Below are 23502 nucleotides of genomic sequence, written 5' to 3' on the forward strand. Positions count from 1 at the left end.
ACAAGTAATGAAAGGACTATGGAAAATTAAAAGATTACAAGTGGTTCTTCTGATCAAATTATACTGTTAAGCATATTTAATTTGTAGAATTGTGTTTCCTCCTAGAATCTATAATTTATATCTACAAAGAATATCTCTAAGCTAAGGTCTACTGTAAAAAACCTGGGAATTAATATTAAATGGAGTTTGTCGTCTTAGCAGCATTTATAAATCATAACCATCAACAGGATTTCTTTTTTCTTTTTCTATTTTATATGCAATACTGGTGTTTCATTGGATCCTATCCAAAACTGACGTGTGGAAAGTCAGGCTTCAGTCAGTATGTGTGCTGTGTGTTTATCTTGTGCCTGAGTCTGATTTTGTGTACGTGTAGAAATAGAAGAGAAACTTCTTTTAACAAACACTGCACCATGTGTTCTTCTACATTAAGGGGCAAAGGGCCACTGAAGCACACAACTGATGTGATTTATGCTGCTAAAATGATATCAGAATCGGGATCAAGGATGGATGTTCTCGCTCGTCAGATTGCAAACCAGGTGAGTGCTCTACAAATGGGTGGTGAAAAGTCATGTGAATTTCTCTACCAATTAATACTGATTGGAGCAAAACTGAATTTTTACTTTGTGGGATCAGTTTTTCCTAAATAGTTATTGAATTATATTGAAGTTGTGTTGTATAATGAATATGTAAGTAGTGGCCACATCACTTTAATGAAGCTTATTTTTGTAGGAGTTAATATTTTATTTTTTATTATTTAGGATTCGAATGTTTCTCAGATTTTTGAGCTTCAAATACTTTAAGATATATTGAAATTATTTTAAATATAAGATTTTGGCATTTCAAATATATTCCAATGATTTTTATTGTTGTAAGGACGAATGTCAGTATCTTTTACCCTAAATACCTTAAGTTTCTTGTTTTTGTTCTTCAGAAATGAACATTGTTGGAATCCTTTTGTTGGTGGTTCTGTCTGGAATTCTACATAAAATTGCAAGGCAAATAGTAACTAGTAGAATACCAAAGTGAAGATATTGAGGAAGTGTAGGAAGTAAATACTTGTAGACACTGCTGAAAAAATTTTCTAAGCACTTAACTTTTTCCTTTTTCTGTAATTGAGGTATCATTGGTTTGCAACACTGTATTTGATTCAGCCATCGGCACATACTTTCCCAGATGTATTAGAGAGCACACTCACCACCAAGGCACCCATAGTCCTCTGCCACAGTCCATTTGCCCCTCACTACACCCTGCTCTCCAAAACCCCCTCTGGGAGCCACAGTGCCATAGTCAACATCCAGGCTTCTTATTGCTTTGTTTCTGTGTAACATTTTATTATTATTATTATTTCTCTATATTTCAGAGATAGTGAAACTATATGGCATTTATTTCTCCTGACTTATTTCACTTAGCATTATTCCTTCCAGTTCTATCCAGGTGGTTGTGAATGGCTAGAGTTCATCTTTTATTATACCTGAGCAGTAATCCATTGTCTATATATACATCTTCTTAATCCATTCATCTGTTTTTATCTCCCTTTGAAAAGCATTTTTCTTATAACTTCACAGTGATTTGGTATTATTTATAGCTGTTATATTTTGAGGGAAATTTTATTATGTGATTTATTATCACTCCTTTTATCCTCTTTTTCTTGGAACATGAATTTCTTTCTCCTATTAGATACTGTATTTCTGTATGTAGGAAGAAAATTCTGTAATAATAATGAGCCAGGTATTTTTAAAATCATTTTTAGGTTCTTAGTACTGTAGGTTCTTTAAGCACTGTAAACATTTTATTAATATTTTAGTATTTAGCATTTGCAGTTAAAATGAGTGTTGTCATAATATAATTCAAAATCTGCTGGGAATAAGTGAATGAAGTCCAAATCCACCATGACTTTCATATTTTGGAATTTTATTGCATTCAATTTTATGAGAAAGACTAAATAAGTAGTGGCATAATAAGTAAACCCGTAATACATTGGACAGATTTATGTGCACTAAGTTTTATGATATTTAATGTTTCGTACCATTGTGCTTCTATTTATTTAGGACCATATAATTTTCAATTTCACATATTTGTGTGGTTTGGAAGTACTTTTTCATACACTGATATTCTTTAATTGGATCAGATTTCTCATTCTGGATATTTTTATACTATAGATTATTATTTAAGGAAGGCCTTTGTTGTTAGCATTATTCAAAATGCATAGGGTAAAGCAAAAGTATTAGGAAATAATATTTGAAATTTATTGTGGCATGAAATGGAATAGTGTGAGCAATGTGATTTTGATTGGTGTCCACATATATTATGAAAATAATTGTCAGAATATTGGTTGCTTTTATAAATCAAGATTCTGGAATTTTGAATTTATATGCAGGGTGATTCTCTAACTTAATGCTCTCTTTATTCATGAGACAAAGTTTTAAGAAGTGTGATTGCTACAATATATTCTCCTTTATTATTATACTGCATAATGAAGTCAAGATTGACACTGGAATTCCACAGGACTTAGAAAATATGGTTTTGAATGGGATATATAATCCAAAACATCATCTGAAGACAATTTTATAAATCATCCAATAGTTCCAAATTTTTAAACAATTTTTATGACGCTTTTTAGTTGATTTTTTTAGTAAGATGTATAAAAGTCAAACATTATTGGCTTTTTGAGTTCTACCTAAGAACCTCATATGTGTTGAATACACTAATACATGCATGTACTAATACTAGTACACAGTATTAGCCCAATTTACTTTCATTCTGTAAATTTTAAGAATTTATATGTAATGAGAATGAAATGAAATCAGATAAAAATTCTACCCGACTGGACTCTTTCTTTTCAATTTTTCTCCCCTGAATTGCTTAATACACATGATTATTGTTTGTGACCATGTACAGGTCACAATTCTGGCATTGCCATTAGCTAGCTAGAAAAGATATATTAAAAGCAGCTGTTTTAATAGCCAGAACTCTAACATGATCCTATTGTCTTCATCCCCTAATATATATATATATATATATATATTTTTTTTTTAAAGATTTATTTATTCATACAGAACTGGGGTACAGGCCAGAGGCTCAGGGGCGGTGAGAGGCTTCACCAGAGACAGAGTGGGGAACAGAACAGGCAGATCGATGAAGTACACTGCTGAGGGGAGCAGCGTGCGGGTCAGGAGAGGTCTGCAACACCATGTGGTCACCTCCGGGGCAGGCGGGAATTGAACTCATGCTGAAGTGGCTTTAGCTTCTCAGTGCTGTGCTTTAACCCACTGCGCCACCAGGGAGGGCCCATCCCCTAATACTTAATGACCTAACAACTTAAAATTGTCTTGAGATGGTGTTTTGGAATATATATCTCATTCAGGGATTTTCTAGGCCCTGTGGAATTCTAGTGTCAACGTTGACTTCATTATTCAGCATAATAATAAAGGAGAGTATATTGTTAGCAATCATACTTCTTAAAACTTTGTGTCATGAATAAATAAGTAACACGTTAGAGAATTACCCTGCATACTAATTCAAGATTCCAAACTCTTGGTAGATAGTTTGTCTATTCCTCAATGCTATCCTGTAATTTATCATGTTAGCAGATATTTTCAATTAGATGAGCTCGGTAATAACGTCACAAGGTAGGAGTGATACACAGAAAGTTCTCATTGACAGAGGCAGTGCATGCCAAAAAAAAAAAACAGAAGTTAAAGTTAAATTAACATTAGCTAAAGTGATTTGCACAAGGAAAGGAAAACAATCAAACTTTTTGACACCTGGATTGTAAATGTGAACCTGAATCTTCCTTCATGGTAATTTTACCAAAGATACCCAGATTATTAATTGGGTATTAATCAAAATCACCTACTTATAAAAAGTGAATATGAGGGCCCTCCCTGGTGGTGCAACAGGTTAAAGCACAGCACTAAGACACTTCAGCATGAGTTTCAACACAGCCTGCCAGGGAGGTGACCACATGGCGTTGCAGGCCTCTCCTGACCTGCCCGCTGCTCCCCTCAACAGTGTACTTCATCAGTCAGCCTGTTCTTCTCCCTTCTCTGTCTCTGGTGAATCCTCTCATTGCTCCTGCACCTTTGACCTGTACCCTAATTCTGTATGCATAAAAAAATCAATATTAAAAAATGAACATGAATGTAAATAACTTTTCAATATAAAATACTAAAGCTAGTGGTAACAGAAGAAAAGATGGCATTTTGAAAACAAGATAGAGTTATAAACCAAGTCATAAACAATTTACTCAACTATGAACAAGCAACCTACAAGCATAATTTATACTGATATTTCACTAAGATATTGTCAGTAGCTAGCCTCATTTGAGTTGATCCCCTACTGATTTTATGAGAATAAAGAAAGAATTATGATAAAATTGTTCTAAAAAGAAACTTCTGAAGCATTCACTATATCATTCTAACATATCTCTAAGCATATAATTTCTAAATACATCTTGTATTTAGATAGTATTTTGATAGTATTATCTCTAAGAAACCTACCTGTAGGAGAGAGATTGATATCCACAATTGCCTTCCAGAGTAATATAAAAAGAAAAGAAAGATTACCCCTTACTTTATAAAAATACATAGAGGATTCTCAGGAAATAGGGATATAAGAGACAATATTTGACCGGTTTGCATCTTAATATAATAACCTCCAGTTTAAAGCCATGCTATATTGCTGTCAGAAGAAGAAACATATGAGATGATTTTATACATATGTGGAATATAAAGAAAGAAAGCAGAAAGCAAAGGAACACAAAATTAAGATAAAGTAAACCTTAGAAGACTGTCTATGGAATTGAATATAGAAGATGGGGAGGCTGGAGGGTAGGGAGCAAAGAAGTAAGGGACCCCATGGATTACTGTGAGGGATTATTGGGACATGAGTAATGAGTGTCTTGTGGCAACATGAATCTGAAAAGATGTGAACCTGTACCCTTCAATTATATACAATGTTGTAAACCAACTTTACCTCAATCATACAATTAAATTGAAAAAATAAACAAAGGATATGCTTATTTAGTGTGTTCTCGATATTTTTGTGTCCAAAATAAATCAAAAAATTTAAAACAATTTGTGAAAAGAAGACAAACTTAGATTAAACTTTTTGTTTAAATAGGAACAGAGGACTAAATTTGAATAGCATGTATAATTTGTGAACATTTAGAAGTAAAAGATGCCACACACTATAGGTTTTCAAATGTAGCTCTCACAAGTTAGCATGGCCAATCTATACAGGAGTCAGTGTTGTCCTCTATGAGTTGCAAGAATATCCGTGAATTTCTTATGAGAGTCTCCTATATGCCTTTTCAAATCTGTGTTTTAGAAACTTCAGCTTGCCAAAACTAGCAGTGATAGATAAGGAAAGAAGCATTGAAAGTACTATGAGATTTCTAGGTATAGAATAATTTCAAATTAAGTACAGGGTCAATTTAACAGATGGGAGCAGAGAAGAAAGGTTTTCATTGAGATAGTAATAGGATGAGAAAAATATAGACTTTATAATGGCAACTATAAGATTTATGAATATGAGATACAGAGAGTATGAGATAGTTGAGGGCTGTGTTTTAAGTATGAATTACTGATGAGACAGTGAAATGAGCAAGCAAATGCAATAGCTGTATGGATTTCTGCAAGGCAGCACTAGATGATAGAAATGTAGTTACTTCTGTTTTGTGATAAATAACACCTTTTGTATATCATTGCCTAAGAAGAGAGAAAGAGTGACAATATGCCCATGAACAAAAGCTAAGAACACCAATAGTGTCAGTATTGTAGATGCTTGGTAAAGAAGAGACAAATGGTGTTACAGGGTTGAGGAGAAATTATTGGTTTTGTGGGAAATTATGTTGAGAGATTCAAGGACAGAAAAAGGAGACATTAAAAGTATCGAAAAATGATAAATGAAATATAGAGAAACTAAACCAGGAACCAGAAAAAGATAACCTTAAAAGGTTACCCTGGAAAATGGACTTCAAAATGGAAGCATCCAAAGGTGGGGGAGGGGCCAGGGAAAAGGGTGAAAAGATGGAAGGAAGCACAGTAGGCTATGTGGTGGGTTATGGGCGATTTGGTGGTGGGTGCACTACAGCAGTGAAGGCTGATGGAGATAATGTTAGCAAAGTTTTAAAAAAAAATAGGTAATTAATAAAAAATAAGATGGGATAACTGATAACCTGTGACCCTAGAAGAGTGAAATGAGGCTGCACCTTGATTGAAGTCCGGTAGAACTGGGCCCCATAGGAAAGGGAAAGGTCATGGATGCAGAGTGCTTTTTCTCTCACTGATTTCTCAAAATTTATATTGTAAATATTCAAACTGACACCTAAAACCTCACGTGCTTAGCAGAATTTATAATGTCGGTAATTATGAAAGTTATTATAAGTGTGGCTTAAATAAAAGTCACATTAGGCAAAAATACTAATTGGCAAGCTTATGGAATCAAGCAGCTTAAAGGTATCAGTTTGCCAACTCTTAAAATTTAAGCTGAAAGGTAATTTTGTTTTGTTTTGTTTTGTTTTCCTCTCATTGTTAAATGTATTCTACTAGTATCAGGTACCTTACCAGAAGAGTGAAAGATAGACTTGATGCAAAAAAGACACTTATATGGACATGGAATCTGTGCACATGTGAATGTCATGATGGTTATAAAACTTAAAAAAAAAAAAAAAGTGTGCATTAAATACCAAAGCAAATCTGCTAGTCAACAGCTCTTAATAAGTGGCAAATATTATTTAGAAAATATCAGGGCAAATTTTTTCTATAAATTTTCCTATCATCCCATGGGAAAATATAAAAGCTTAGATAACCATTATTGATTTTAATGAAGTTTGCAAATAATAGAAGATAATTTTTAAAGCAAGAGTGATTCATTACCCTTATTCTGCTTTCAGGTGGCAAAAGTGACTCAGAAAGGCTTTTCAAATGCCACTAGAAAAGACAGATTTTAATAAATTTTATAGCATGGAATTTACCAATTAGATTTTTTTTTATTTCAGTTTTTAAGCTAATTCCCATCTTTTAATATAGCCAAGAATGTCAGCTATTCTGGAAATGCAGGGGAATGTAGGTTGAACAACTTTTTATCTCAAGAAGTTGTCTTCAATGTTTTTCCTTTGATTCATTCTTGCCCTAAAAAATCTCTGATCTCTTCTACTAAAGCCTGGAGACAGTTTTTTGAGAGGGACTGCATATTTTGCTTAAACTTGTATGATTGCAATATGGGTTCTTCATTGCGAATTAAATTGTCCAATAGGAATTCAATATGAACCACATTCAGTTTAGCTTCAATCCTGAAATTTGATTATGTTCTCTGCATTTCTGATTTACCACTTGTAAAATAAGGAAATCCCTTCCTTTTTTGTTCTTCCTTTTCTTACCCCTCTTCCTCATCCTTTAGTTAACATGCAGTCCTGTTGATGAGACTGGGAAGTCTGCTCTCATGTATTAAAACATTTGAAAATGACTCCTAATGTCAAGGCTTCTATCTTGCCTGATAGTCCATCTAAATGATTATCCATTCACATGGCCATGCTCCTCTAGCAGATCATTTCTATATAGTCTGAACAATTTATTTCTGAATATCTTCGTCGATTAACTTGTACTCAAGTTTTCACTATCCACACATTCTGGATCTATACAGACTCGTCTATTTAGCATTTTTAAAAGACATAAGATTCTCAGTAATTAACTAATGAAACTCCAGCTTGTTGATTACTAGATAAAAGCAGAAGTGCATAGAATTCTTTCTGGTCATTGTTTGTACCTTTTAAAGTGTACTTTTAGCCATCCATTAGAATTAAGATGTTTTTGATAATAGCATTTTATATGTAAAGAGAAATGAAAATCACTGATAAGATGTTTATTATCTTCATGTGTTTACTTCCCATTATATTTTTAAAAGAAGTACATGTTTTACACAATTTTATTGAGATACTATACACAATTTTTAAATACTAAATCTTTTTTTACCTTCCAAAAAGCTTTTTCCCAGATGCTTTGAAAATGTTATTTTCATAAGATGTTACAATATCACATTATGTAGAATAATCTGATATAATGCTGCCATTAAATTAGGACAGTTACAGTATTTTCAAATTTTTCTATTTTTCTGCAATTATATAAGGTATTCATGTATAAAACCATATTTCAGTATCTTTGTGAAAAATGTATTTAAAGTAGAAAATGATGTTACGAGAAAGGAAAAAAAAAACTGTTGTGGTTGTATAGGAAAAAGAGCAAAAAGAGTAAACAGTGACCACACATATTCACTGTGTTATGCTGAAGCTTAAAACTGTCCTTCAGGAAGTTCTTTCCAGCTGATAATATAATGCAAGACAATATTCTGAGTAGAAAAATGTAATGTGATTATAAAACATGTATGCTATGTATTTCTCTGCTCCAGATGTTATATAAAATGAAATTATTTCCTTTTGCATGTAATAGCTGGAAATATCAGATGCTAAAAGGAATAGAACATAGTAAACTTTTTCATTGAAGGCATTTTTATATTCCTTTAAATAACATAGACAGACATTGCAGCTGTTCTGGTCCTAAGAGTATTCTAGTGCAATTTGAGGTGAAGAGAATAATTGCTTTTAAAATATCTCTTTAGATTTGCCTTAAAATGTAATTTGAAGGTTCTAATCTTATCAAGAAATTACTTTATATGCCTTTTCTTATCTGGACTTTGTTATGCTGAAGTTGTGAAGTTTGAAATATGAATAAACTCTTCTAAGATTGGAAGCATATGGAAATCTGCATGACCTGTCTGAGAAATGAAGCTCAATGAAAGTAAAGTCATGCCCTTATAAGTTACCTGCAATGCCAATATTTATTCAGTGTGATCTGCTTATTATTGATTTTGCTGTTCCCATTTTCATCTTTTATGAATATTTAGTGTCCAGATCCATCATGCAAGCAAGATTTATTGGCCTACCTGGAACAGATTAAGTTCTACTCTCACCAACTGAAAATCTGCAGTCAAGTGAAAGCTGAGATCCAGAACCTGGGAGGAGAGCTCATCATGTCAGCTGTGAGTAATGCTTGACACTTAACTATTGTATGTGGAAGATGCTTGAAACAAGAGATTGCTCACCCCATCAATTTTTTAATTCCATGTAGAAAAGAGAAAACGCAATGTGGGTGTATAAAGCATCGTGGAATGAAACCATATTGAAATTAACCAGATTTCTTAAAGAAATGTTGTCATACTTTGTTTTTATTTGCTTCACAGACTGTTAGAGTGAATCGGATTTTGTAAGTCAGTTGGATAAAAAATGGATGGTAAGTTAGAGCATAGTTTTCAGACTTCAGAAATTGCACAGAAGATACTCTAAATTGAATCTATAATTGTAATAAAAGACATGTACATGTGATTGCAAATAAGAATGATAGCTTTATTACTATAAATTGACACACATTTCTTTGTTATTAATTTATATGTAACACAGATGTTCTAGTCTTGAAAACTGTTACTTCCATATGTAATTATAGAATAGAAATATGATAGTGCAATATAAATGTAGAAGGATTTTCATAAATTCTTTGGTGACCCTAAATTTTTGTCTTCTATAAATTTACCATAGTAGAAATAATGTGTATTATTTTACCTATCTCTTAATAACAGTAAACAATTTTTCTGGATTGGGAATGGTAATAAAATGATATTTGATATCTCTATTGGATTTAGTTATCAGTGACTTTGAGAAGGACATGAACCAACAGTATAAATTTAACATTGACCATTAAATGAAACATCTGAAAATTCAGGAACTAATTTTTATTTAATATTTTAATTATATGGTGAAACTTGAGTACAAACCAAAAGTGAGTAATTTGGTAATATGTATACTCATTTTTAGAGATAAAGACTTAATTTTGTTGATATTCAAAATTGCCAAAAAAACAAAGTACTACTGTGCAGTACTGGCATCTGGTCACTTTTTAAAGGAAACTATAGTATATTTAGTGATAATCCATGCACACACATGTATGTATGTTGATAAATACATGTACATGAAACATACATACATACACATATAAACACAACACATGCATATGTACATACATAGTCAAATATATATTTAAACATGATATCTTTATTTGGACTATTAAGACGTCCTTTACTTTCTTATTTAACATTACACTACTTTAAATGTGTAATAATATATTCATTTGGAGACCCAAATTTTCTTCTGTTTACTTTTCTCATTCACACACTCACCACCATTTACATGGTCTAAATTATTACGAATTTTATTTTATAGCTATATGCATATGCTGTTGGCTCATGTTATCTGAGCTAAGCTTTCCAAACCAGGTAAAATTTCAGCTTATGTATTACTCCTAAAATACATTATTGTTAATTGTCCCTATAGAGTATAATTTCCTCCAGCTGTGTAAATTGAGTTTGTATTCCTTCCTATTTGGTGTGATGATTTAAATTCATGAACCTTATACATTTTACAGATAGAATAGTCACAAACTATTGAAATTCATGAGTTATTATTCAAAAGCTGAGTCATTGTGAGAAGCAGGAATAGTGTTACAAATACAGAACTGTTTATCATCAGTTCACCCACAATTTCCCTTTAGTAAAAATAAATCTGGAGAAGGAGAATTTGTGCTTCTATATACCCTACTAATACCTGTTTGTAGGTATATCCTGGAGTGGTTTTTAAATGCATTTAATTTATGTGTGCCAAAGCATGCTTCCTTTAGTCTCTCAGTGACCTGGGTTTGTTTCTATGTCCTTGAAGTTGATAACATCGCTCCGAGTCAGCATTTTTTCTATGAGGTTTTTTTTTTTTTTAGAAGCAACAAGCATGTTTGTAAAACAAGGACACTTATTAAAACTTAGAAAAGTTTGGTATGCAAAAATCAAGAGTAAAGATTGCACTTCCAAACTGGGGTCATGAAACGTTAGTTTTGGCAAGTATATCTGGTGAAAAGAAGTAGATATGATTGTAACGCACAATTACAAAATAAAAGCGATGGGCTCAATGCTTTCTAGGCCCACCCAGGTTTATAGGATTTAGGATAAAGAAGGTAAGTGCATAGCATAAAGGAATTTGAAAGCCATTTTCAAATTGTAATTATTTTCCAATCAATCTGAAATGTATCGTGATTTTACAACTTTGAGTTAAAATGGAATAATGGTGATGAATTCAAAACCTCAAGGTTGACTGGTGAAGTACTTATATATTGAATTTTGTACTTAAAAGTAGCTATACTTTTCTGATAAAAGTTAAAACTTAGATCATAAATACTAAATGTGCATTGATGGACAAAATGTAATGGTTTAGGTTGAATTTTCCATTCCTTTGTAGATGAATGGAGTAAGAATATGAGAAACTTGAAAGGTAGATAGAAATGGTGGAAACAACTTCTTCTACGTCCCCTCCATGTTTTGGTCAAAAGTTTTAATTATGCTTTATATAATGGAAAAAAATTAATATTTAAGTAACCAGACCAAGAAGTAACCAGAAAAGACTATATCTAAAAATATATAAATAAATAAATAAAATGTGACGACTAATAGAGTAAAACCTTAAGCAAGTGAGAGTAGAGTTGAGGAAACAGCAAGAAAGACTAGGTTTCTGACAAAGGAAGAACTATTTTTCTGAGATAAGATGAAGATACAGGTTTAGTTACAGGTGCATAGAAAGTTGAAGCGCTTCTTGCTTATTTATAGATCCCATATTTTGGTAAAATAGGAGTAGCTTTGATAATGATTACATGTTGTATCCACAGTTCCATTTCAGGAAGAGTTGAAAATGAAGATGTTCATGTTTCAAATATGTCTCTATATAATGTAGAAGAAAAAAAGAAGCTAGTAACAACAATGATTTGAAATGGTCATCAGAGATACTGTAGGTGAGAGTTTGTTATCGCAGATCTGAGCTCCAGGACATTGTCCAAAATTTAGAGCCCAACTTAGTTTCATTTCATCCTTCAGTCACATGAAAACAAAGCTAGTTTGGACTTTTAGTGACTAGTCTCTAGTGAAAAATAGAGATTATGTAAAAATTGAAGAAATGATAGCAAAACAAAAAGAAGCTATAATTAAGCATGTAGTTATAGATCAGTTTCCATAGCCACACTGGCTTTCTTATGTACTAATGTAGGAGTACAGTAAAAATACAACTGTGAAAAGATTGAAATGTACCTAATTACCTAAGGGTGTTCCCATAAATTCTCAGTTAATTGTTCCTTATGGATAGTACCAAATGAGAAAGTTATTTCTTGTGAAAGGAACCTTGGCATAAAGACGTGAAAACTGCCATATTCTAACCTATACATAAGAAGTAAAATGCCGGAGAAAAAGATAACATAATTAAAATGGTTTGAAATTCCTAAATTTTCCTTTTCCAAAGTGCTATGCTGGTAGGGCAGAGATTTTTTACACTACTTAAAACTGTAATTGTGTAATCACCATGCTTTGTGTATTTCCTTTTATGTGATTGTGTGCTCTTACCCTAAGGCAGGTGTGCCAAAGCCACAATTTTGAAAATGTGGGTAAATAAATAAAACTAATCAGTCAAGGGGGAAGGATCAGACAGACTGAAAATTTGCCAAGCAATCGCAAGTAGTCAGCTATAGCAGAAAGCAAGGAGCAGTGTGCTTTCAATTAGGGATGATGGGGAAGAACAACGATATAGCTATTGACCGAAAGAGCCACCAGGGCCTACAAAACTCAGGCAATCAAGCACATACAGAATGACTTAGTAGGTTAATGTGCTTGCCACATGAAGACATTAAGGGAATTAGTTAATGAGCTTTCTGAACTGAGTGCAATCATTGGTAGGCATCAACAAAATTAAGAAAACTGAAGGATGTGGAAAATTAGCCAAAGTATTTAGAGAAAATAAAAAAGGAACTGGGGAATGTATGCAATGGAATGGTGAAAGATGACGGAATAAAAGAAGGAGAAATGGAGGGGAGATTGGAGGAATGAAAGTAAAGGGAAGAAGATATTTTGGCAATAAATGTTAGCCTCTAGAATATTTGTTTGCTTGTTTGCTGTGAATGCTAGATAGGAGGGAAGTGGAAGTCAGCACATCTTAGTAATACTGTGTGTGTGGTGTGTATGTATGTATGTATATATATATGTGTGTGTGTATATATATGTATATGTATGTATATGTATGTGTGTATATATATGTGTGTGTGTGTGTGTGTGTGTGTATAGTTCCTTGTCGTTCCCGACCTGCAGAAACGACAAGATACACTAGTTCTCACGCCACTGCTGCTTATTGCTGTTGTGCAGCGCTATTTATCATTCCCAGCGACCAATCAGGCTACATCAAGAGAGTGGATTAGCAAATCAGAAGTGCCCCTCCTCCTACCCCAGCCTACTGGTGTCCAATGGTGCTTATTTCCTCCTTGGCGGCTCTCCTGCGATCACGCGCATTCTGGGCTTGGCAGGCGTCCCAGCGCCATCTTGTAATGGAGGACGGTGCCTCCGCCGTAAGCACGCCCGGACAGTTCCTAAATGTATATGTATGTATGTATATTTAGGAAAGAAAAGATGTGGAGGTAAGGGGTCTCTTTAAGACATTATATACTTAAGTGAGCAAAGGAATTGTATTGATATTTAGGTGAGTAAAATGATATCACAATGGATTATACTTTTCAGAGAACACTGATTATGTTGTGCATCTGGTTGTAATAGCACTTCAAGGAACCTTTGAAATCATGTATTAGCATTATAACTTGAATTAACTTATATATTAGCATTGAACTTGAATTAGCCTCATAGTGAAATAAGTCAGGGGCTTTCAATGATTTTTTTTCCCCCTAGTTCATGAAGGTATCTAGTGGTAGAAGTAGAATCAGAATGTCCTATGTGCTTCAGTTCTGTGCTACTGAAAGCAAAACATAATGTCCTACCATTGAGAGAGTAATAGAGTGGGGGAGGGGAGGGAAAGCTGATATATTCAGCCAGGAACGTTGCTCCATGACTGAGAGGAGTAATATTATCAAATATTTGGAGAATATCTGAATAAATCACAACAGGAACTTTCAGTAATAATCATTTCATGATACTGGATTTGTAAGAAAGTTTGAGCAGAACATAGTCTTCAGTTTCAACATGAGAAGTTATTATAGAGCAATAGAAGGGATAACTGGACTCCAAAGTAGAAGAACCCAAGTTATGATTAGACATCGATGTCTTTTGTGCTATTTTTTCAGTTATCTCTACATATGGTTGGGGTTACATTAATTCTTTTTGCCTATCAATTCATATTTTCTGAAAATTTCTTTATAGTGAATTTTTTTTTCATTCTCAAATATATTCTTTAACAATATTCATTGTGATTATAATGGGGACTACATCTCAAATCCTAAAAGTAGAACATTCTAATTGTGATTTATAGCAACTTTGCTTCAGTAACAGATAAGAATCCCACTATTTTAATAGCTTTATCTTCTATGTATTTCAGTGTTGATACCACACAACTACATCTGTAAGTATTATGTGTCCAAAACCATAATCTAATAAAGTTTAATGTTAAACCTAAATCATGTAGAAAACTAAAATGAAGATTTAATGGCTGAAATCACAATAGTAACATTTACATTAATAATGGTTAAATGTATTACATAATAAATCATGTTGAAAATAAAATGGAGTTACACACAACTGTTACAGTAACATTGGTTTTTATAATCATGCAAGCTTGTCTTTACTGGACAGTTTATTTCTTCCTACAGCTTCAAGATACAGTATATTGTTTCATTTCAACTTGCAGCACTTCTGTTAGCCTTTTCTACAGGGAGAGGTAGTAGTAATGCACCCTGTCATCCTTTCTGTACCTGGGAATGTTTTAATTTCTCTATCACTTGTAAAGCACTATTTTGCTACATAGAAGATTTGTGATTGATAGGTTTTCTTACATCACCTTAAATATATCATCCTATACCTTTGATTCTCAAAGGTTTGATGACAAGTCTGACAAGTCTGTTGATTGCCTTACCAAAGAGCTCTTACTAGTGACCCATTCCATCCATCTTGTTGCCTTCAAATTTTTCTTTATTTTTTTCCTGGTGCTTAAGAATATGGTTATAATTCACCTGGTGTGATTCTCTGAGTTTATCATATAGTTTGGAATTTTGCATCTTTATCACCATACCATGTCAAAATGACATGATGTGATATTTTATTTACTGTTTTCACTCTCCCTTCTAGGACTATCACAATGTTTAGTTTGCTTGATAATGGTGTCCCACAATTTCTTCAGGCTTTGTTAATTTTTCTGTAATCATTTTCTGTTCCTCAGATTTCTTCATTTTTTGGTTGTATCTTTAAATCTACTGTTCTCCCTTTTTAGATTTGCTCTCGCAGAACCTGCTAGTAAATATTTCAATTTTGTTTTGTACTTACAACTCCAGAATTTCTTTATGGTTCCTTTTAATTTTCTGTCTTTGTATTGATATTTCCATTCTGTGTAATGAACATTTTCTTGATTTCCTCCATCTCTTCAGTGGTGTAAACATTTTTTTAAAAAAATATTTTATGCATACAGGAACCTGGGGTACAGACCAGAGGTGCAGGGGTGAGAGGGTTTACCAGAGACAGAGTGGGGAACCGAACAGGAAGATGTACTGAAAGACACAGCTGAGGGGAGGAGTGGGCAAATAGGAGAGAGCTCGGTGGATCACACCCTGGCTGGAGATCAAACTCAGGTGCTGCAGTGGCTGTGGATTGCTTCTTAGTGCTGTGTTTTTGTTACAGGGCACCCCAGTGTGAATTGAGTTGCCTATCTGTGGGTCTCACCCACGCATTTTAAGATTCAATCGTACTGTGGGCACACAAAAAGTTCAATAATGGTTTATTTACAAGGAGAAAGGTAAAATAAACCAACCAAGGAAAAAGAGAGAAATGCAAGTTAACTAGAAGATCCTACCAGTTCTTCTGACTTGGACTCCACCAACACAGTGAAAACTGATCAAGAGCCAAATGACCAGCCGTGAACCACCAGGCCAAGAGAGCCCCAGAGCCCACATGTTCTGTTTTATCCTAACCTGGCTGCTCAGCTCCGCCCCCCACGGTCCCCGTGTGCTTCTCATTGGTATTGCTAGGATTTGTAGTTCCAGTATCTGGAGTGGGGACGAGTCCTTGAAACCTGTATCTGTTACATTTTAACCTTTGCGACATCCGGGAGGGCCCTCTGAACATTTTGAAAGCACTTTTTAAATATATTTATATAATTCTAGCAGATCAGTAATGGTGCCTTTTTAAAGTACAAATTCTGTTCATTTTTTTTTCTTTTGAATAGATATGTGCTTTTTTGGTCAAAAATTGACCTTCTAAATTTAATAATGTCATTCAAGATCAGGTTTTTCTCCTTCCCCAGGATATGCCCTTTTTTTTTTTGTTTTGTTTTTTTGTATTTTGCATGGATTTAATTTTCTTTTTGACTATTGCAATCTATTGTAAGTCAAAGACCAATTTGAAGTTTAAATGAAAGATCTTTTATTGTCTTTTTGTGAACCTGTGACTTCCCCCGGGGATATGCAGCAACTTTCTGATTTGACTTTTATATGTGGTTGCTTTTGAACATCCTATTCATCAATGTTTGGCTTGTAAAAGGAGAAAAAAAGAGAAATGGTTGGGGTAAAAGAAAGTGCTGCATCTGTAAATCCCCTGCAAGTTTTTCTAGTCAATGAGAGGGCTGATAACAATTAGGGGAGGTATACAACAGCTGTGGCCACTGACTCCAGCCGCACATCTGTGATGACCAATAATCCGCGATCAATAGAGGTGATGACCAACAACTAGTTGTTATGTCATATATTCGTGATATTTAGACAACAGGGCTCGTTTTTACCCTACCTCTCTTTCACAAATTGCAAGAAAGCTGCTGAAGGCTCCCATGCAGATCAGCCTACCCAAGTGGCTGAAAGAGTTGGAGATGAATAGCTGGTATTGTGTAAGAGCAGAAAGTAACTGTAATGTACTTTCCAATACTTGTTCTAGAAGTTTTGAGCCATCATTAGTCTCCAGGATTCCCAATAGCTATATCAGACAGACTCAGTTTATTGTGGCCCAGGTGAGGAGGGATTTCTGGTGCTCCCTATTCTACACAATTCTCTTCCCAATTCCTATCAAAATTTTACTGTCAATATCAATTGGTAAATTATAGCATGGCATAGTAAGTAGTTTCATTTTGAGTGCTTGTAGAATCTGGTTTGAGCTGTTTGTACCAGTAAGAATGGCATCAGATATTTTTGGAGTTACCTGTGAATTTTAGGCCTAGGGAAAAGTGAGAACAAATGTGCATCAAAATGATGCAGTATTATTTACAATAATGGAATTGATTTGATCTGGCTTCTCTAAGACTTCTGTGGTATCACTCACACCACAACAGTGTCTGTTTTGTGAAATTGGATTCTTTTTTGGGCAAATAAGATGGAAAAATAGCTGGTAAGTGAACAAGCAAAAAGGAAAATATTGAGCAGGACATAAATAGGGGCAAAGAAAATAATATGTTTTGAGAGTTTCTATTGTTAATTTCTTATAATAACTGGCATATTTTATTTGTGACAAATAGTACCACATGATTAAAAAGGAAAATAATGAAAACATTTCATAGCTAATAGAAAAAAATTAGTATTGTCTTAGAATAAAATTAGCTCAATTCCTATCTCTCCTTAGGAAAGGAAATAAATGATTTATTTATATCATTTGCTAAGTAACCTAAACCACACAAATTTAAAGAGGTAGAGAGACCTAAAAGTAAACAAAATGTATTTACCAGCTGTATAATGAATTCCCCTTAGGCACAGTGTAGCTACAGAAATAGTAGAACTGATGCATACACACTGATAGTCATAATTGTAGTGGGAAGCTAAGAAGAGAAATACGGGAGAAAAGGGAAAGGGAAAAGAAATGAAGGAGCTGAAGATTCCAGGAGAATGAAATGCTGGTGTCAAAATACACATCACATGCAAAGGCAGAACTTACTGTGAACAGATGTGGAAAAACACAAGTATGGATGACATTTGCCAAAGTAGTCATTTCAATCCATAACTCATGCTGAAATTTTGTTGTTGTGGATTGAAAAATACTAATGGTGAAATTCACAAGATTAAAGTTCATGTGAGGGTGTGTTGGGTGGGGGGGTGTCTCCCTAACAAAGTAATGCAAGCCCACATTTTCCTCTTTTGATTAGTAAACTTTGTATAATATTTAGAGCAAACAAATGTTAGTAATACTACATTGTGATTTTTATGTTTTGTTTATTGTAGGTTCTCATCCTTGGCACTGTTGCTATTTGAGATTTGAAACTGATACTTATAAAATGGGGGCAGGGAGGCAGTCCTTTGCATTGTGGGATGTTTAGTGATATTCCAATAGCTGTCACTGCTCCCTCTTCCCGGTATGTTGTGAAAAGCAAAATGTGTCTGGACACTGCCAGATACAAAAGTGTGACTGGTTGTGAACTTTGGGCCTGAGATAAGGCTTCAGAAATAAGGGGAAGTAGTTATGGATGTTGCAACTCCTGCCAGATCTCCTTGCCTGGTTGTTAACCTCTCTCCCAGCTGCAGCCGAGTGGTGCTTGGCAATATCTGACAGCTGCTCCCTTTTGTAGTTAATGTCCCTCAGCAAAGAGATCACCCTGTTTGGGAACTTAAGTACCACCACCACCATTTCCCTTTTCAGCTTCTGGAAGCCTATAGCCAGTGACTGACTGAGAGAAGGACACAAAAGTCTGGACTTCTTGTTTTCGTATGGAAATACCTCTGCTGGGCTGAGGCTAGTATTAATATTTAGATCTATTCCATCCACGCTATTTTCACTTGCTCCCCTTTCCCTTAAAAGCAGGCCTTTGGTAAATAAATGTCAGACCTTCTTTTTAGGTACCTACTGAAGCGACAAGACATTTTTTCCTTAAGAGTTATTTATTTATACATGCAAGACTTATGGTAAGGACCACATGTTCAGGGGGTGAGAGGATTCACCAGAGACAGAGTGGGGAGCAGAATAGGGGGATAGACTGAAATACACTGCTTAGGGGAGCAGAGGGCTAGAGAGGAGACATCTTCTGTGCCACGTGGGTCATTTCTCTGGCCAGGGGTCAAACTCATGCTGCAGTGGCTGCAGATAGCTTCATAGTGCTGTGCTTTAAACCCTTGTGCCACTAGGGAGTGTCACTTAACTTTGAGAATGGAAGAGACGATGGAAGAATTTGCCAAGTGTAGTAAATACAGCACTCTTCTGATACATTAATATGCCTAATATACACATGTAGATATCTATTTTATCACCTTGTAATTACTATAAATGAATTTGTGGTATTTTATGGATAATGAATTAATGCTCTTAAGTGAATAGAATTTACCAAATGTACACATGGACTATAGTGAAGAAATGAAAATATGAATCCAGGCTCTAGTTTGAGAGATTTATTCTTATTTGCTGCTCTGGAACTATGTAGAATATCCTGTTCTGAAGGAATTCAGTTGATAAGATAAAGCAAGCAAAATGCATTACAGGAAATGCTTACTTGCAAATAATATTTGCTTTTTGGTATATCTTGCCTCTGAAATATTGTAGCAGCTTTATAAATGAAGAGAATTGAGAACTTACAAACTTACCTGTAAAGAGTTTTTTTTTTTTTAATGCAAAGAAATGAGTATTACCAAGCAGCTTTGGGGTACATTATTTATTCTAAGTGAGTATATTCAAATGGAATTAATGAGTAGCTGAGTAACTATATCACATAGGTGTCATCACTTAACCATGGGAAATCATACACAAACACACATATAGGGAGAGAAAATATTCATCAGAATTTAAAGAGACATGTTTTGCATGTGTTCGTGGTTTGAGTAATCATTGGTAACTGGCTGAATGATGTCCTAACCTGGGGATTTGTGGGGTAGAAATGTTCAAATTGACAATTTTTCAGTTGGTCTGTAATGAAACTTGAAGTGACAACATGAAATCCCAACTTTAGTGAATGTTTTGTAGCAGAGTTGTGATGGTATGCAAATACTGCTTTCTGATAATGTGGCTGATCACTAGGTTAGCACTGAGAACTCTAGAGAACAGTATAGTAAGTCATCTCCTTGCAGTATTAGATATTTTAGGAGAATGATTGCTCAAGCCTTGTATCACTGGAAATTCATAGTTGGATTTTCTGGTAACAACCTGTATTTTTATTTCAAGAAACTGTTCAAATCTTCACATCTTTGAGTTGTCACCCATACATTGCAGTCAGTGAGCAAAATACTCCTGTGTTAGTGCATGTGCCCCCCACTGTTTCTTACTGCTAACAGCAAGACTAAATTTTATGAAAGTTGTAGGAGTTTCATTTAAACTTTCAGCCAGATAAAAGGTGTATCTAATCTTCTTTTTACATAGAGATTAGTCATTTTTCATTCAGCCGGAGATCTTACATCATATAGAATGGAAAATGCTATCTATAATTGGGGAAGAGAAAACATTTATGAGAGTTATTTTAGTCAAGTGCTTGGAATTAGTCACTTTAAAGTAGGTTCATTTGTGGTAACAGTTTCCATTCGTTAGTATTTAAAGCAAAGTTTGTACTTACTGTTCCCCTTTAAGTTTGATGTTCATTAGTAGTTTTATGTGGATACTCAGGACCACCAATTATGTACTTTGTGGGATATCACTGTGAGACTCCATCACCTCTGTACTAGGAAAGAGAAGGGTGGAAGGTTGTTTACTGACCATTAAATAGATTCCAGGAGGCAAATATGTGCTTCCAAGTTTATGACACAATGTATTCTAGTTCATAACAGGTGCTCATTAAATAGTACTTACTAGTATTATCAGGAGTGGTAGTAATATTATTAGGTAATATAGAATACTTTTAATTTTATCACAATGTGATATTGTTCACTGATATATGTCATTTCAATGCTATACAAAATTATTTCAAATTACCCTTAAAGGAAGAAATGTAAGAAAATGCCCTCCTTTTCATTGACTATTCCTTTGCCTATGATAAAACTTATTGCCATCCCAATTTATCAATATCATGTGATGTGAACATTGTGGAAGAAAATTATCTTTGATTCTGTGGCAAAATTAGAATGTGTTCCATATGTAATGTAGTGAGCAATGGATGAATTGTACACAATAAATCTTAGACTCTGTTTGACTGTATTAAGCAGTAGTTAAGATTTGCAGGTAGATAGTTGTTGCCAATTTTAATTATTATGAATGTAAATAGAGACAATCAGCCATTAGATTTGAAAAGAAGATTGAGCCTAGAGATAGCTTTATTCAACATGAAAGTGTTTATGCAAATGTTTCATATTTAGAATAATCGAATTGCAAGACAGAACAAAACTTCCAACCTAACACTTGGACTAGTCAGATTGGCAAGATTTTCATTTGTGATAGTATGAAATTGTAAGATAATTGGGCAGGGAACACCAGCCCAACTGTTATAAAAATGTGCAAGAATTGATAAAGTAAGTGATTTGGACAACAATTTCCAAAGACTTGCAGCAAAGGAAGCACTGCAATGTATATATACCAAAGCACCTGAAAGGAAACATCAGCTAAATAATAAAGAATTGGAAGAATTTAGTTAGGTGGAGAGAAGAAAAACTCTATGAAATGGAGCTGAAAATATGAATTTTCTGTAAATGCAAGGTAATTTTGTTAATGTTAAATTCAGAAAATCCTGTTTGCATTGAAGAGGATACCCTTAAACATTTTGCCTGCTCTGTGTGTGTACATGTGTAAGAAAGAGAAGAAACTGACAAGAAAGGTGAATTGGTGATAATGGCTAGTTTTCATTGAGGTAAAAATATTCTGTGATTCTGGACCCTCCATGGTGGTTAAACATAGCACTAAGAAACTAAAGCCGCTTCAGCGTGAGTTCGATCCCCACCCTGGAGGTGATCCACATGGCTCGGCATACCTCTCCTTATCTGCCTGCTGCTCCCCTCAGCAGTGTAATCGTGGATCTTCCTGCTCTGCTCCTCAGTCTATCTCAGGTGAAGCCTCTCACTTCCCCTGCACCTCTGGCCTGTACCCAGTTTTGTTTACATAAATAAACAAATCTATTATATATATATATATATATATATATATATATATATATATATAAGATTCGATGATTCTATGATTCTAATTAGAGTTAAAGGAATTAGTATGTGTACATGTAAAGTTCATATATATAAATGCTATATGTAATATACACACATCTGTATGTGCATGAAATTGAGTGCTTACTCATTCTAGACATTTCCCAAATATTTGAATTGCATTTGCTTTTATAATCCTTACAAAAGCAGTGTGATATAATGAGGTAGCTGGTATTATTTATTTTATAGCTTGGGACAGTGAAACATCAAGGGTTTAACGGTATCTCCAAGATCTACTGCCATGTTACTAAGCTCTGAAGGCCCGGTCTCGGATTCTGAAATATAAACATGAAATGCAAACTTCCCCAGCAGAAGGACACAGAAGCATTAGTGAAAATGAAAAATGGAGCAGATCCAGGCTACATATTTCACACTTTGAGCAAATGGGATACTTTTCTAGGGCAAGGCTTTGATTTACTTCAGTGATAATGTTATTAAGAGTAATGATAATAGCATTGATAACTAGCACTTATCAAGATCTTAATGACTAGATGCCATTTTAAAGCCCTTATATATATTATTTTAATTTTCACAACAATGCTCTAAAGAAAGGTCCATTATTATCTCCATTTTATAAATGAGAGAATGAGGTCCATAGAGCTTAAAAAATACAAAGAAGAAAATCTGTCTTTTTTTTTTTTTTTCACCTTGTTCTCCTCCCCCTCCATCTTCCATCTCCCTACATACAGGAGGGGTGTGGCTGTCCCCCAATATTAAGCTGCCATAGCTCTGTGGTCACAGAGATTAAATCAGAGACATCCGTTTGTTCAAGTACCTGTTACCCCAAATTTCTTGCAGTGAAATGTGGATCCTGAATACATTAGAATAAAACTTGGGTCCTTCATAATTACAGCTTGCTGGAGTAGAACCTGAAACACATATTTGAGCTCAAAAGTATGTCACCTATGCTATCATCCAGAATCCCCCTATCAGTTCTTCCAAATAAAAGGCATTTCCTCAAAGCATTTGAGCACACAATCATTAAAATAAAATTAATACTGACTTATTAATGCCTGTGTCACTACCAGATGCTGCCACTTAAAGTCATGGTTGTGTCATTTTTCACAATGAAGGCAATCATAGCCTTGTAATTTTTGGTCAACTTCTTTCTTTGCCTTCCCTGCATCTCACTATATATATAATCTCACTAAATATGTATCATATATAATATATATACTATACATGATGCATAGATTATATATTATATATAATCTCGCTATATATGTTATATATATAATCTCATATATATGTATTTTATACGTGTGTGTGCGTGTGTGTATGCCTGGTTATCATACTAGTGTACTAGTGTAATATTTCATTTTGTCTTTGTTTTAAGCAACTTTTTTTTTTTTAAGATTTATTTATT

General features: G+C 34.2%; 1 protein-coding gene across 1 annotated transcript in view; it reads left to right on the forward strand.

Moving 5' to 3' along the window:
- CTNNA3 (catenin (cadherin-associated protein), alpha 3) overlaps positions 1-23502 on the forward strand; it is a 1271003-nt gene that overhangs the window by 1223422 nt on the left and 24079 nt on the right. The window contains exons 16-17 of the mRNA XM_004680853.2: positions 431-536; positions 8902-9036. Of these exons, the coding sequence (XP_004680910.1) occupies positions 431-536; positions 8902-9036 (241 nt within the window). The remainder of the gene's footprint in view (positions 1-430; positions 537-8901; positions 9037-23502) is intronic.

This window comes from Condylura cristata, unplaced genomic scaffold (genome assembly GCF_000260355.1).
Source record: "Condylura cristata isolate star-nosed mole 26May11 unplaced genomic scaffold, ConCri1.0 scaffold00011, whole genome shotgun sequence".
NCBI lineage: Eukaryota > Metazoa > Chordata > Mammalia > Eulipotyphla > Talpidae > Condylura > Condylura cristata.